The 13,369-nt window shown below is 57.5% G+C and overlaps 5 protein-coding genes across 5 annotated transcripts; 3 read left to right on the forward strand and 2 right to left on the reverse strand.

The window, feature by feature from the left end:
• Positions 1-985: 985 nt before the first annotated feature.
• On the reverse strand, positions 986-3,454 carry PSEUBRA_002716 (Zinc finger, LIM-type; the record flags this gene model as incomplete). Its single annotated transcript, XM_016437152.2, has 1 exon — positions 986-3,454. The coding sequence occupies one exon, from the start codon at positions 3,452-3,454 to the stop codon at positions 986-988; it is 2,469 nt and encodes an 822-aa protein (XP_016292615.2).
• A 1,605-nt stretch (positions 3,455-5,059) lies between these two features.
• On the reverse strand, positions 5,060-6,196 carry PSEUBRA_002717 (Inositol monophosphatase; the record flags this gene model as incomplete). Its single annotated transcript, XM_016437138.1, has 1 exon — positions 5,060-6,196. One exon carries the CDS (start codon positions 6,194-6,196, stop codon positions 5,060-5,062), a length of 1,137 nt encoding a protein of 378 aa, XP_016292617.1.
• Positions 6,197-8,472: 2,276 nt separating this feature from the next.
• PSEUBRA_002718 (Zinc finger, C2H2) lies at positions 8,473-9,819 on the forward strand (the record flags this gene model as incomplete). The annotated part of the gene is made up of 1 exon (XM_016437122.1): positions 8,473-9,819. The coding sequence occupies one exon, from the start codon at positions 8,473-8,475 to the stop codon at positions 9,817-9,819; it is 1,347 nt and encodes a 448-aa protein (XP_016292618.1).
• A 1,581-nt stretch (positions 9,820-11,400) lies between these two features.
• On the forward strand, positions 11,401-12,339 carry PSEUBRA_002719 (Mitochondrial substrate/solute carrier; the record flags this gene model as incomplete). Its single annotated transcript, XM_016437123.2, has 1 exon — positions 11,401-12,339. One exon carries the CDS (start codon positions 11,401-11,403, stop codon positions 12,337-12,339), a length of 939 nt encoding a protein of 312 aa, XP_016292619.2.
• Positions 12,340-12,687: 348 nt separating this feature from the next.
• On the forward strand, positions 12,688-13,169 carry PSEUBRA_002720 (uncharacterized protein; the record flags this gene model as incomplete). The annotated part of the gene is made up of 2 exons (XM_059464883.1): positions 12,688-12,710; positions 12,965-13,169. 2 exons carry the CDS (start codon positions 12,688-12,690, stop codon positions 13,167-13,169), a joined length of 228 nt encoding a protein of 75 aa, XP_059321301.1.
• Between the last annotated feature and the right edge of the window lie 200 nt (positions 13,170-13,369).

Consider the following 13,369-nt stretch of genomic DNA (forward strand, 5'->3'; position numbering starts at 1 on the left):
AGAGGCAACGACTGTGAGGATGGCCAACGCGAGCTATTCCAAATGACCGCCAGTCGCGACGGCAAAGGGGAGGTGTTGCGATGCAGAAGATATGCGAAGTAGCTCAGACGGCTGACAGAATCAGAAGCACTCTGCCGAGGGAATGAGGCCTAGATTGTGAAGGCAAAGCGGCGGTGACGAAAGATATGCAGCCTCGGAAGAAGGAAGCTCGACTGAAAGATGCGCAGAGCTCGAGTGCCTTGCGGTTCGAGGCGTCCTTGTCGCAGTGAGCAGGAGAGACAGAATGTGCAGCGGAAGTGGAGATCCCGTTGGCGCTTCCGACCACGATGGAAAGCTGGGCGACGTCTGTGTGGGCTGGGCGTATGCGGCGGCTGCGATGGTGACTCGTCGTTGCGTCGTAAGGGAATCAAAGTGGTTGATCACGGCGATGGCGGCATAGAGAGCAGTCGAGAAGCAGACGACGAAGACGTTGAGATGGCCGAAAGCAGCTATGAGTAGCAGCTGAGTCCTATTCACCCGCAATGGAAGGGCAAGACGATGATGATGGAGGAGAATGAAGACGAGCAAAAGCGTGGGTGTGTGGATGAGCTGAGACTGACAGGCTGCCGAACGCACGCACGCACGCTCAACGCACACTTGCCCGCCTCACTCCAACTTAATCACTCCAGCGTCCAGTGCCGCTTTGATGATATCGCGGTCTGCAGGCGGCTCAGCTTTGGTCGCGATTCTAAAACAATTTTCCAATTCCGGCTACGCCTTCGAGAAATCGAAGCCTGTCACAGAGCCAGAAAGCTGACCCTCGATGATCGTCTTCAGGTGTCATCCTCCAGCCTCTTGTTTTCAGCTCTCACTGCTCTGAACAGGACACTCGTCCCACAATCTATCTGTCGGCAATGGTGGACAGGGTATATAAATGAAGCATGGCATCGATGAGGGTACGAATATGCCGAGAAGTTGTGTAGGTGAGGATCGTCACGGTGCTAACTTAGCGGAGACTGTGCAGCATTGTCACGCGTTTCTGAGCACGCAGGTCGAGCTGTTCCTGGCCTGCTTGGGCAAGTCGTCGTCCGATCTTGTCTGCATGGCGCTCGCAGAGACGCTGACCACCCACCATGTAGTAGTCCGCCAGCTGTTCGAGGCATTCTCCGCTCTTGGAGCTGCTGTACTGACAGCTGAAGCAGTGTGGATGGAAGCGGTCGCCCGTGTCCGTCTGGCGGCAGTCGCCCTCGATGCCGCCATCGCACTCGCGGCATACGCTGCCGTTCAAGCGATGGTAGTGACGCGAACAGTACGGCTGGTTGTTGAAGACGTAGAAGGTGCCATCCGTGAAGGGAGCCTCGCAAGCCGCGCACGAAAAGCAGCTTCGGTGGAAGACGCCGCGAAGCGCACCGTCCGACGACTTGACAGCCCCCTTTTCGACGATGAGGTTGCACTTGCGGCACTTGGGCAGGTAGAGCTCCTTCCAGTCTCGCGCGCAGAGCAGCTTGCCGTCGCGCTCGACAAACGGCGTTCGACTCGACGAAAGCGAGCAATCGCAGACGCAGCACCGTTTCGCCGCCCTCTCCTTCTTCTTCTTGTCCTTCAACTTGAGAGCTTGCAGATGCCTCGAGCGCTCCTTCTCGCGCAAACGTTGCAGCTCCAGCTCGAGCACCTGCTCCCGATCCGACTTGGATGCGTCCGTCGCTGCCCTGGGTCGCGGGGCGCTGCTGTCCCCCTTGCTTGGAAGGTCCGTCAGTGTTCGGTTCAGCCATTCCGGGCTTTCCGTCAGATCCTTCATCATCTCTTCAATTCCGCTCAGGTCGACACGACCGCGTTGGCGAGTCGGCTTCGACGATGCGTAATCGGTCGCGCTTTTCGTCGACGTCGTTTTGACGTCCTCTTCGAAACGCTCGTAACTCGAGCTAGGCGTGATGTCGGCAGTGAGCGCTCCGGCGAGCTTCCGAGTCGAGCCCGTTCGCCCGGACAACCCAGTGCCGCTCGATGAGGCCGACGAGAAGGAATCCATCTTGACGTGCTGGACGTCCGATGGACCGAGCGCGCGGACACGCGGCAGCGTCGAAAAGGGACCCGGCGGACTCTTGGCCGATTTGGACCTCGAAAGATCTTCCACCGGGGCGCTCTGCTTCGACAGGTCCGACGTCGTCGCTGCTCTTGGCAATGGTGAGGCCATGAAGTCTTTCTTCTTGGCCGCCCTCTGCTCTTCGATCATCTTTCGCCGTGCCGCTGCTGCGTCGGCTTGCGAGTCGCTCGACGAGCGCTGAATCGAGGGAGGTGGGAGCGGCGAGGCAGAGCCTGGCTGTAAACGCGCATCGACTGCGTCAGACGGGCTAGACGACGTGAATGGCGAAGAATGGTTTGCCGCTGGAGCGCCAAATCTGCGGACGGTGCGTGCCTTTGGCGTTTCCTCCTCGTCGTCGTTGACCCGACGGGAATCGCTCTGCACTGCAGTCTGAAAGAGAGCGGGACTTACGGGCGCAGACCCACCGACGAGACTGTCATATCGATCAAAGAAGAAGGGCGAGCGTGGCGTAGCGAGAGGCGGAGACGAAGTGGTTGAGGAGAGCGTGGAGCTGCTCAGGGAGCTCGGCAATTGAATTGACAGGAGTGGGGGTCTGGACGAAGTCGTAGACTGGCAAGAATGACTGGCAAGCTCCTCGAAGTCGAGCTTCTCACCGCAGTCGGCGCATTTCGCCTTGGGCAGCTCGGGCTCGAGAACCGTCGCGCGCGCGATGGTGAATGACGCGTCTGTAGAGGTATCGCCCACTGTCGCCGAGGTCGAATCAAAGATGAACTCTTCGTAGTCGTCCTCGTAGATGGTGCACCGCTCTGCCACTTTGGTATGTGCCATCGGTGTCGAGCGGCTGGATCCCTGTGCATCTACAGGCCTGAGGTGCCCGTTGCGAGAATACTGGGAGTCGCCGCTGTGAGCATAGGCTAGACTTGCCGTGGAATCGCTGGTCGAAGACTCGAGACTGTCGGAGCGCAGTACCCCTCTGCTGCCTGCCTCTCTAAGCGCCGAAGAGGAAGGAGCAGCAGCTGCTACCCTAGATTGAGGCTGGTTCAGACTGCTGTGATGATCATTCCGTTCGAGCTGACGGTAACTCTGTTGAGGAGATCTGTACCCTGTCCTCTGCCACTCATCGCTCGACACTGTCGGTAGAGGCAGAGTTGCCTGCCGTGGAGACGGACTTTGATAGTAGCCCTGGCTAGAGCCAGGTGTTGCGGCAGACGAAAGTCCGTATTGATTGCGTGCATCGTATCCTTGAGGGAAGGCACGATCAAGCGAGGGCTTGACGTCGCGACCGTACGCGCCGTCTTGAGAGCCACGGTGAGGGTACGGCTTCGGCTGGTACACGTCTTGCATGAACCTGCGAGCGCCGAAGCCTGCAAGGTTGTCTGCCCCGCTGATACCGGCTGATGCGGCCACAGACCTCTTCGGATGGTAGTGGGTCATGGTGTTGGGTGTCGAGTTGTCTGACTGGAGCGCGAGCTCACGAATGGAAGCGCTCCTGGACAGAACAAGTCTCTAGAGATGCAGCAGATGTTGGCTCGAGATATCCGTTGGTGGATGACGAAAGAAGGTGGCAGTGGATAGGCAGGCTGACAAACGTGGTACGGGAGTGACTCAGGTCGACATCATAATCGAGATGAAGGTGTGCGGTGTGGAATGGCTTGTTGGAGGCGCCGAGCGAGGCTGGAGATGCGAACCAAGCACTTGGATCCTGGGCGGGGCAAAGATGAATCTTGGTGACCATGTGACGAAAGAAGAGGACCATGCGTGGGGGGACGACGAGGCTGACGCTAGAGTATAGATGAAGACGATGGATCGACAGAATCAAGACTGTCGATGCTGACGGGTGGGATGCAGAAGCAGGCGCAAGCGGGTGGTTGAGATGAGATGATGCTTCAATCAATGAGGCGGCATGGCGCTCGCAGCCGATCTGGCATAGGGTGAGGCGTTGATGAGGTCGATTCCAGCTCGAAGTGGTGGATGCTGGGTGAGTAGAGACAGGATCTGCTTTGGAACGGGAGGGGGGTGAGAGAGAGTGGGCGTTTTCGTTGTTCGTCACACAAGAGCGGCACAGGTTCGAGGTCAAGACACAAAGGACGAAACCGGCGCTGGACGTGCGTGGAGCGGCATGCACCTCCAAACCTTGGAATGTTACGCAGCTCCGTGCCGAGGCGGCGTGGCGGGTGGGATCTGCGTCCGTGCCGACTTGTAAGGGGCCTACTGATGCCAACCCACACGACGTCGGCCAATTCGCCAGAAGAGGGTGGTTCGCGTGCCTGTCTGTTGGAGCTAGAACACGCGCCGTCTTGCTGCACCGTCGCGCATATCAACTCCGACCGTTCGGCAGTCGATTGTGCATGCTCGGACAGTCGAGCCGGACAGGCGCCTCTGTTTTTCCGTGGTTTGCCAGCGCGACGACGAGAAATCGCCTCGACCGAGCGAGCACATTTCGACAGGGTCAGTCAGGCACCGAAGCTCCCCTCGATTCCGAGTCCGGCACCGACAGCTTCCAAAGAGGCGCAACGTCTCGGCAGACCTTGACATCGACGATCGACGGTGGGGTCATATCATCTATCTTTCCAAACGAGGCGCAACACAGCAGCCGCGATAGTTGAGCTCTGTCAGATTTTTTAAAAAGGGATCCAGCAGCCATGACCTGCCACCAGCGCGCAGAGATGCTCCATTCAAAGCCTTCACGGGGGATTGACCTGGATCGGACTGCGGTCGTCCGTTGAGCCCGCTTTCAGATCTGGAGGTAGATTGCAATGTGAGGATCGTCGCCTCGTTCCTGACGAATTTGAGGGAGGAGCCCCAAAGTCGTATCCAAGTGCCAAGCAATCGACCTCGGTGACGGTTGCATGGCGCTTTTGACGCGTCGCATTTTCATTTCACCATCAGAAGTGCAGCAAGCCAACGCCACTAACCGGCGACCGCTCTGGATACTGTATCGGGTGCACCGAAGATTGATCTGAGGTGAGCGTGATGACAGACAAGGAACTGTAGATCTACTGCGGCCCACTGTACGCCCCGATCCGATGGCTTCTCGCCTCAAAGGTGACCGCGTCCCTCCTCTTCGAGTGCCTTGCGGACGGCGTCAATCACCTTGGAGTGCACCTCCTTACGCGATGCCACCACACCACGGTTCTCACGCAACGTTCGTCCGACGCCAAAGTTGAGACTCTTGCCGCGGATGTCCGACACCTTGCCTCCAGCCTCTTCCACAAGCAACGATCCCGAAGCGTGATCCCAGATCTTTTCTTGGTAGCTGCCGTCGCCAACAGGCAAGCGCAGGTAAACGTCACCATCGCCTCTCGAGATGCTAGCGTACTTAGCCTGGCTGTCCATGCGAACGGAAGGAGCGGTGATGCCGAGCAGCTCTGCAATCCTGGCGTTGGTGCCGTGCGAAGAGTGGCCTGCCTCGACCGACTCGCAGAAGGATGCCTCGGAGAGCGAGCTGATCTGACGCATGGTAATCTTCTCTTCCTTGCCACCCTGGATGGGACGCTGGAAGGCGCCCTGTCCTCGCACTGCAATGAAGAGCGTGCCGAGATCACTTCGCTTCTCGCCGGCACCGAACTCGCCTTCCTTGGGTTTGGCGGACGAAGCATCGTGCGGCAAGTTGGGGCAACCCATCACACCCACCTGGACCAGACCGTCGACCATGAAGGCGAGGCAGACAGCGTACTGGCCACCTCGCAGGAAGCCCTTGGTGCCGTCGATGGGGTCGAGTGCCCAGCAACGGCCCTCGGCGCCTCCTTCTGCGCTGCCTCTGTCAATAGCTGCGAGGAGCTCCTTCTCTGTCAGCTCGCGGTCGCCCAATGCTTGCGTGCTGGGCTTGGACTCGGCTTCGGCAACAGCAGGGCATTCCTGAGCAGAGTTCTTGAGCGCCTCGTTGGCAAGACCAAAGATCTGCTTGCGCAGAGCCTCCGACTCGGGCTTCTGCAGATCTTTCGAGTCCTCTTCGCCCACAATGGGGTCTTCCGGGAAATGCGAGCCGAGAATAGCGTTGACCACCGCCTGCGCCGAGTAATCGCCTACGGTCACGGGCGACTTGTCCTTCTTGGTGACGGTGTCGGCGGTGACGAGGTTGCGAAAGACCTTGTCTGTGAGCGAGCAGGCGCGCTCGACTGCTGAGATGGCAATGGATCGCTCAAGAGCGTACTGTGCTGAAGACGACGACGACATGATGTTGATGTGACGGGATTTCGAGGCGTGCTTGTAGGCGAATGGAGATGATCGAGAGAGTCGTCCAGCGATCCGTATTAGGTGCAAGGTCATGCACTCTCGCTTATGAAGCTTTGTGGTACTTGGGGTGACGGTGAGTTTGAGTCAGGTCGGGTTGACTTGGAGCTCTGTGGTCGATGGCGACGAGAGGTGGGCCAAGGTGTGATTCCGACCTTGACTTAGCAAGCTTTCAAGCAAGATCTTCTGAAACGCACGAGCCGCCGTGAGTCAGCGACACAGAAAAGGGCATTGTTAGACCCGCGATGTGAAATCTGGAAAGAGTGCAGATCGGCGATTTCACTTCTTAGCCGCAGATCGGGTTCCGATAGCAAACGCTTCAGGGCGTAGAGGGCGCATCTCGGTTGCTTGACATCCACGAAGAAGCATCGGAGTCTAATGTGCTGATCACAGTGGTGCCTGACGATCGAGAGCTAAACTCATGAGGCCGCGTCACCAGCATGCAGAGCTACGTGGAGGTCCAAGCTGTCATGCGTGGGCAGCAGGTAGTGCTTGAGCTATGCATCAGCGGAGAACAAAGATGCCGCCGTTCTGCAAGCGGCAAGCCACTTCGGAAACGTGACCTCGAGCGTGCATATCGACGTGGAGGACAAGAATGTTCTGGACCGGCACGAGCCATCACGCGATGCTTTCAATATGGGGACCAAGCGGGGGGCTGTGCGAGTCGGAGTCGACTTCAAGCCTTCACGGAACGGTCTCATCCGTGTTTGAAGGTACGTGGAGGCAAAGGGCGTCGACTGCGAGGAGGAACAATGGTGGCTGGTCGAGTCACCAGCTCGCTCTGCAGGAGGCAAGCGAGGAGCGCAACGTAATAAGCTATCGCTTGACACGCAGCGCGGCGAGATATCTGATAAGTTTGACATGCAATCGCGGCTGTCCCTCCGCGGGAATCGCAGCCTCCTCGCGTAGAGTGCTTAGGCGAGAGTCGATGGCGCGGGAGCGGTAATTTGGAATTGAGTCCGATTTGCCCATCCTCGACCGACAGAACCATCACACATCACTTGGCTCGGAGGGCAGCCGTCCGAGTCTGATCTGAGCTGCTTCTGTCGCCGTACTTGACAGCCAAATAGCGATGCACTTGAACGGTAAAAGCGGGATGAATGGCGATCCGGAACGACGGCCATTGCATCGAAAGTCGAGTCACCACTCGCTTTGTCGAGGCGAAATGAAGTTGCGAAAGCTTTAATTTTTCTGGCTTGCCCTCCGCCTTCCGGAGTGTTCGCCGCTTCTTTGCGCGTGTCGCGTTAATCGGATTAGCCGGTCTCCTTTAGCCAACTTTTTTCCGATTTTTGTTCCATGGGGAACCCTGTAGAAGGGTTCACACTACTCTGCGGCTTTTTCTCTCGGTTCGAAATCTTGTCTCCGTGGACTTGATTTCGATTATGGCCGAGCTGTCAGTGATGTTCCCCCATACATTTACAGTCCGCCATCGTGCGGCAGTGCCATGATGACGTGTTCCGATGCTGGTTCCGTCGTCCAAACGTGGTCTGCATAGGACGGAGGAGGGACACCAATATGGCTCTCGAGCCCACGCTTAGCGAAGGACAATGTCAGCAAGTCGAAAGAGGGTTTCATCTCATGATAAGCTTAAGCCAAAAGTCAAACGGTGAAAGAGGCGCGGACTGGTCAGGCAATCAGACCGGAACATGGAAGAGTCCGATGAGGGATGACTATGACTGTGTGACTGTGGTGACTGTGGTGACTAGGATTCAGGTGATGCGAGTTGTGGCAGCCTTGCGTGATAACGCATAGCAAGGGTCTCTCCGGCTCGGCTGCTCCCCTGTGGCTAGACCCTTACAGGCTTATTTTTCCTTAAGATTTTATTTTTGCCTCCACTCAGAACCCTGAAGTGTTGGTTGGCGTGGAGTCGAGAAAAGTCGGGCAGCGCGCCAGTATAGCCAGCCAATTTCCGGTTATCAAGAAAATTGCCACCCATATATGTATGGGACGGCCCCACCCGAACCCACCGGATTCGATTCTCCTTCCCCTCCCTCTTCGCATTCACATCCGTTTGGCTCGTCTACAATTGCTAGCTCACAGCCAAATCGCACCTTGCTCTCTCACCATCATCACCGTGAGCATCGTCGCTCATTACCCTCATCGTGACCACGCCTACTATCAGCGCTTCTGTCCTTCACCCTCCTTCATCACCACCACCACCCCCACCTTCCACCCTGTCTTCACCACTCGATCGCTCGTCCCCAGATCGCAACGCCTTCATGTCTGCATTCACTTCTCTTTCGCCTGGCGTCACCTCGTACGGTTCGCCACCTTATCAGCTCGACAGCTCCACCAAGCCCTTCGACGCCTCCAACCCATCCGACCGCATCGGCGAGCTCCAGAAATTCCTCCTAGGAAGCGACTGGTCTTCGCTCTCGTCGCTGAGACCTTCAGCCGCACCAGTCTTTGCCGTCGCCGACGTGCCCACCTCGTGGCCAGCATCCATGGCCAATCTGCCACTCGTCTCATCTTCAGTTGAGACCATCAAGCCCTCCACCATGCTCAACGCTACCACCGTCGATGCCCCAGCTGCTGTGGACCCAGCCCCTGCCGCCACGTCGACATCGACGACTGACTCGATGTCCACGTCGGCTGCTTGGATGAGCACCTATCCATCACCGCTGACGCCTCCTCACCGTCAGTCCTTCGACACCTGCTACAGTGACTCGGTGGGCTCGCCCGACTCCGAGCGCGATTTCCACGCATCGCCCTCGACCTTTGACGATCTGGACTTCGAATTTGGCGCCGCCGACACTTTCGCTTTCCCGCTCTTCAACGACCAGTCCTTCGAAGATCCTGTCGAGTCAGACGTCGAGGATCCCGTCAGCGTTTCTGCGTCCCAACTACAGAGCGTCAAGCTCGAGGCCGATCAGCACGACTCGCAGGAGACCGAGACCGACTTTGATGCCAGCCAGTCTACGGTCATGCCAACTCAAAGTCAGGTCAAGGTCGAGGACGACGTTTACCGTTCACCTTCCACCCTCGACGCTGCCTTCAAGACCGAGGTCGAGTCTGCCAAGTTCGAGCCTAAGGACGAGCTCGATCTGTGGACTGCTGAGGACCGCAAGCCTTACTTCAGCGACGACGACGACGTCAAGGATGTCAAGCCCAGCACGCTCGCCGAGGCCTACGCCTTTGGACACGATCTGTCCCAGGCCGTCAAAGTGCCGTTCAGCCACGATGATCTGCAGAAGGCTTCGCAAGTCGGTCCTATGCGTCCCGCACGCAGCACTCGGGATCGTCGCGCTTCGCCCGTCAAGGCTTTCATCGACTCCGCCTCTGCCAGCCCAGCCCCCTTCGTCGACCCCGTCACCAACACCAAGCGCTGGCAGTGCGACGCATGCGGCAAACTCTTCGATCGCGCCTACAACCTCAAGACGCACCGATATACGCACGAAGACCCCGAGACCCGTGCTCGACCGTTCGTCTGCTTCGATGCCGACTGTCAGAAGCAGTTTGCTCGAAAGCACGACATGCAGCGCCACTACGAGAACGTCCACTGTGGCGAATCAAGAAGTAAAAGGGGCGGCTCCGTTAAGCGGGGCCGCGCTGGCGACATGGGTTAGACCCTAGCGTCGGCGTACCTACCTATTTTGAATGAATCTTATCGCAACAGTAAGTGTCACCATGCGTTGGCACAGTTTCCTTTCTCCGACATGGTCCTTACCGCTTCATCTTCACCCTGCGCCTCTCCCGATAGCCACTCAATCTTGCACCTTGGAACAGTTCGCTGTCTTCGCACCCGCCTGGCGCTCACCGTCACGCCGGTCGTCGATGCCACTGTTGACTCTCTTTATAATTCGAGCGGGCCGCCGCTTCCAGAGCGTCGATTCACCCCATTCCGGATCGTCGAACTCTCCAAGCGATAGCTTCGTAGCGCACCTTTGCGCTCCTCAAGCCATCATTCATGAAGCAACATCACGACGCCGACGGGTCCCTGGACCCATCGCTCACGTCGTCACGATGCTCTCATCGCTACTGCAGCATTTGCCTGACGCAATGCTCCCCGCTATGGATCCCGTCACTCGCTTCGGAGGATCGCCGCCACTCTCAATTAGGGCCGGGAGACTGACTTGCTACCCCTATTCTCGCTGGGTTCGCTCTTTCAGCCCACCTGCGCCGCGTTTCAAATCGAGCTCGGCATTCTTTCCTCCTTGGCCGTTTCCCTCCCACGAAGACGAATAGGCCAGACGGCGTCCTCACGCCTCTCACCTGTCTACGCTTCGTTGTTTCCAGTAGCCTTTTTCTCCCTGGCCCGCTCTCACGCTCGCTGACGAATCAGTTCGGGACCGACTACTCACGGTCGTCCTGTGTCCTATTCATCGCCGAGTTCCACTACGGCGAGACTCCCACGCGACTGGGCAGATTCGGTTCTTCCTTTTCGTGTCTCGAGTCTCTTGCTCCTTTTGCTCATGGCCCTCGATCTTCGTGCCACTGCTCTCGCTTTCGCATCGGCTCTGCACAAAGCATTGATACTCTCGCCCTTCACAGACCACAAAACAAACATCAGCCCTCCTTTGATCCTTTTCCCGTTCCTATTCGTCTGTAGCTTGCTCTGCTTGCCACGGTTGTGTCTTTCTTCAGCTGCTCTCACGTTTCGAATCTCAATTCTCGTTCAGTTCGAGACCTCGGTGTATGTGTGTCCCTGTGTTCTCGTGAGAGAAAGTTTCGTGATCCCGATGAAGAATGAGTGAGCTTGCTACCGCACCCTGCCTTACTGTATTTACGAGGTGCAGATATGGTGGTCGGTCCTTTTCGGCGGGCGGCGGCATGAGCGGTGCGGTCCAGAAGGGTTTACAGCCAAATTTGTTGGACGCAGGAAATGACGGACCGAGAGATTTTTCTTTGCCGAAAAAATTGAGAAGTTGTGGGTGTGACGTCTTTGGTCGAACCCTTGGTTCATCTTTGTCGCTCTACACCCTCTTTACCACCTACACCATCATCGCTGCTTCAACGAGGACGACAGGGATCACCATTCTGATCAAGGAAGCAAAGCGGGCTCGGCAAGAGATCAAATTCATGCAGGCAGCATAGACAGAATCAGCACACCAGAGTCTTGCGGAACGCATCAGATCCAACTTCTCCTCCAGGCGACTCGTAGATCCCCATCGCACACCCGTCCGATCGCAACCGGAAAGCATAGAACAATGTCACAATCAATAGCATCCTCCTCACGGCGGCAGTCCGCGCCGGCACCAGCACCCAAGAAGTACCCTTTCTACCTCGGCGGGTGCGCCGCGTCCATCGCAGCACTCTTCACGCACCCGCTCGATCTGACCAAAACGCGCATGCAAACGGCCTCTTCGCGGCAGGGCATGTTCTCGCTGCTCCTCTCCACGTTCCGCACGGAAGGTCCACGGGGACTATACGTCGGTCTCTCCGCATCTTTGTTGCGACAAATGACGTACAGCGTCACGCGATTCGGGGCGTATGACTGGCTCAAAGCGCGCACGCTCGATTCCAACGGTGGAAAACCACTGGGACCGTTGCAGATGGCCCTGTGTGCGTCGGCGGCGGGTGCGGCGGGTGGGTTGGCCGGCAACCCCGCTGACATCCTACTCGTGAGGATGACCAGCGATGTCAATCGTAAACCTGCCGATCGATATGGGTATCCGAACGCCATTTCGGGCCTGGCACGGATGACAAAGGAGGAGGGCGTGGGGAGTTTGTTCCGCGGATTGGGACCGAATACCGTGCGTGCGGTGCTGATGAACGCCAGTCAGCTCGCTACGTACGATGTGTTCAAGAACCTCCTCCTCTCCTCGAACCTCTTTAGCGAAGGCACAGCGTTGCATTTCAGCGCGAGTTTCATGGCCGGTACGGTGGCCACGACCGTATGCAGTCCCGCAGATGTCATCAAGAGCAGGGTGATGAACGCCGCAGGATCTGGAGAGGGAGTGTTGAAGGCGCTCAGGGGAGACTTGAGGAAAGAGGGCGTCGGGTTCTTGTTCAGGGGATGGACGCCGGCGTGGATGAGGCTGAGCCCGAATACGATTATCGTCTTCGTGGTGCTCGAGAAGTTGAGGTTGTTGGTGGATTGGAAGCGCGAGAAGACGGGGACCGTGGGGGAAGTGCAGAAGGCGTAGGTGCGGGCATACTTAGATAGCGGGCATCGTTCGACAGCGGCATCATAAGGCAGCGACATCCTTAGCATCTTTAAATAGACACATATGATTCGTCTTGCACACATCGTAGAGGCCACAGTGTGTTCATTCGAAGCTGTTTCTGGTGCAGCAAGGCTCCTGGAAGCCGTTAGGTTGAGATGCAACGCTACAGGGGAAGGCAGATCGCCGATCGAGACATATCGGGAGGCAGAAAATTCGAACGCAGCTCTCCACTTCTTCGCAGCAACACCTTAGTCAACGTCCGCACAATTTTGACACATCGAGCGTCTCATCACAGCTCCACCACCACCGCAAGAGTTCATAATCAACATGTCTGGTCAAGGATCATATCTGTACGTACAACGGTGGAGTGGGCTGGGCTGATAGGACGTGGAGGATCGCAGCACGGGTAGCAGGGAGGACTAGGCCTCATCGGACCCTCCAGCAAAGGTGCTCAGCACAGCCGGCATCGTGGCGCAACAACCCTCGCAGCCGATGTCCAACACTCCGCATCGACACCTCAGCCCCTCGCACTGGGATGAATAGATCCGTTTTGTAGCAAGATACTGACACACTTTTTCTCTTCTCAAACTCGGCATGCTCGCAGCTCGGCACAGAAGGGCTTCCTCTCGTCGGGCAACGGCCGTCCAGCGCCGAAGCAGCAGAACTTCCTCGTGCGCTTCATCAACCAACAGATTCTTGCGCCCGAACACCGCCCCGGCAATTTGTCCATTGTTTGGGGTCTCACCGTCTTCACCGCCGGCATCGTTGTTGCGAGGAAGTTCGGCGATCTCATCACGCCCGTTTTCTAAGTTGGACCCACAGACACTACGCACCGCTCCAACGCAATCTAGCCACCGTTTCAACGAGGTTCGCAGCATGTAGCAAGACTGGCTCGAGAGGAATTATTGAATCAGCGGTGCCGCACAGAGGAGGGGGGAAGAAGGTGGCACCGGCCCTTATCGACTCGAATTGTCTGGACTGGGCAGGCGGTCGGCAGCTTCGTTTGCGA

The sequence above is a fragment of the Kalmanozyma brasiliensis genome, assembly GCF_000497045.1.
Source record: "Kalmanozyma brasiliensis GHG001 unplaced genomic scaffold PSEUBRA_SCAF2, whole genome shotgun sequence".
Lineage (NCBI taxonomy): Eukaryota > Fungi > Basidiomycota > Ustilaginomycetes > Ustilaginales > Kalmanozyma > Kalmanozyma brasiliensis.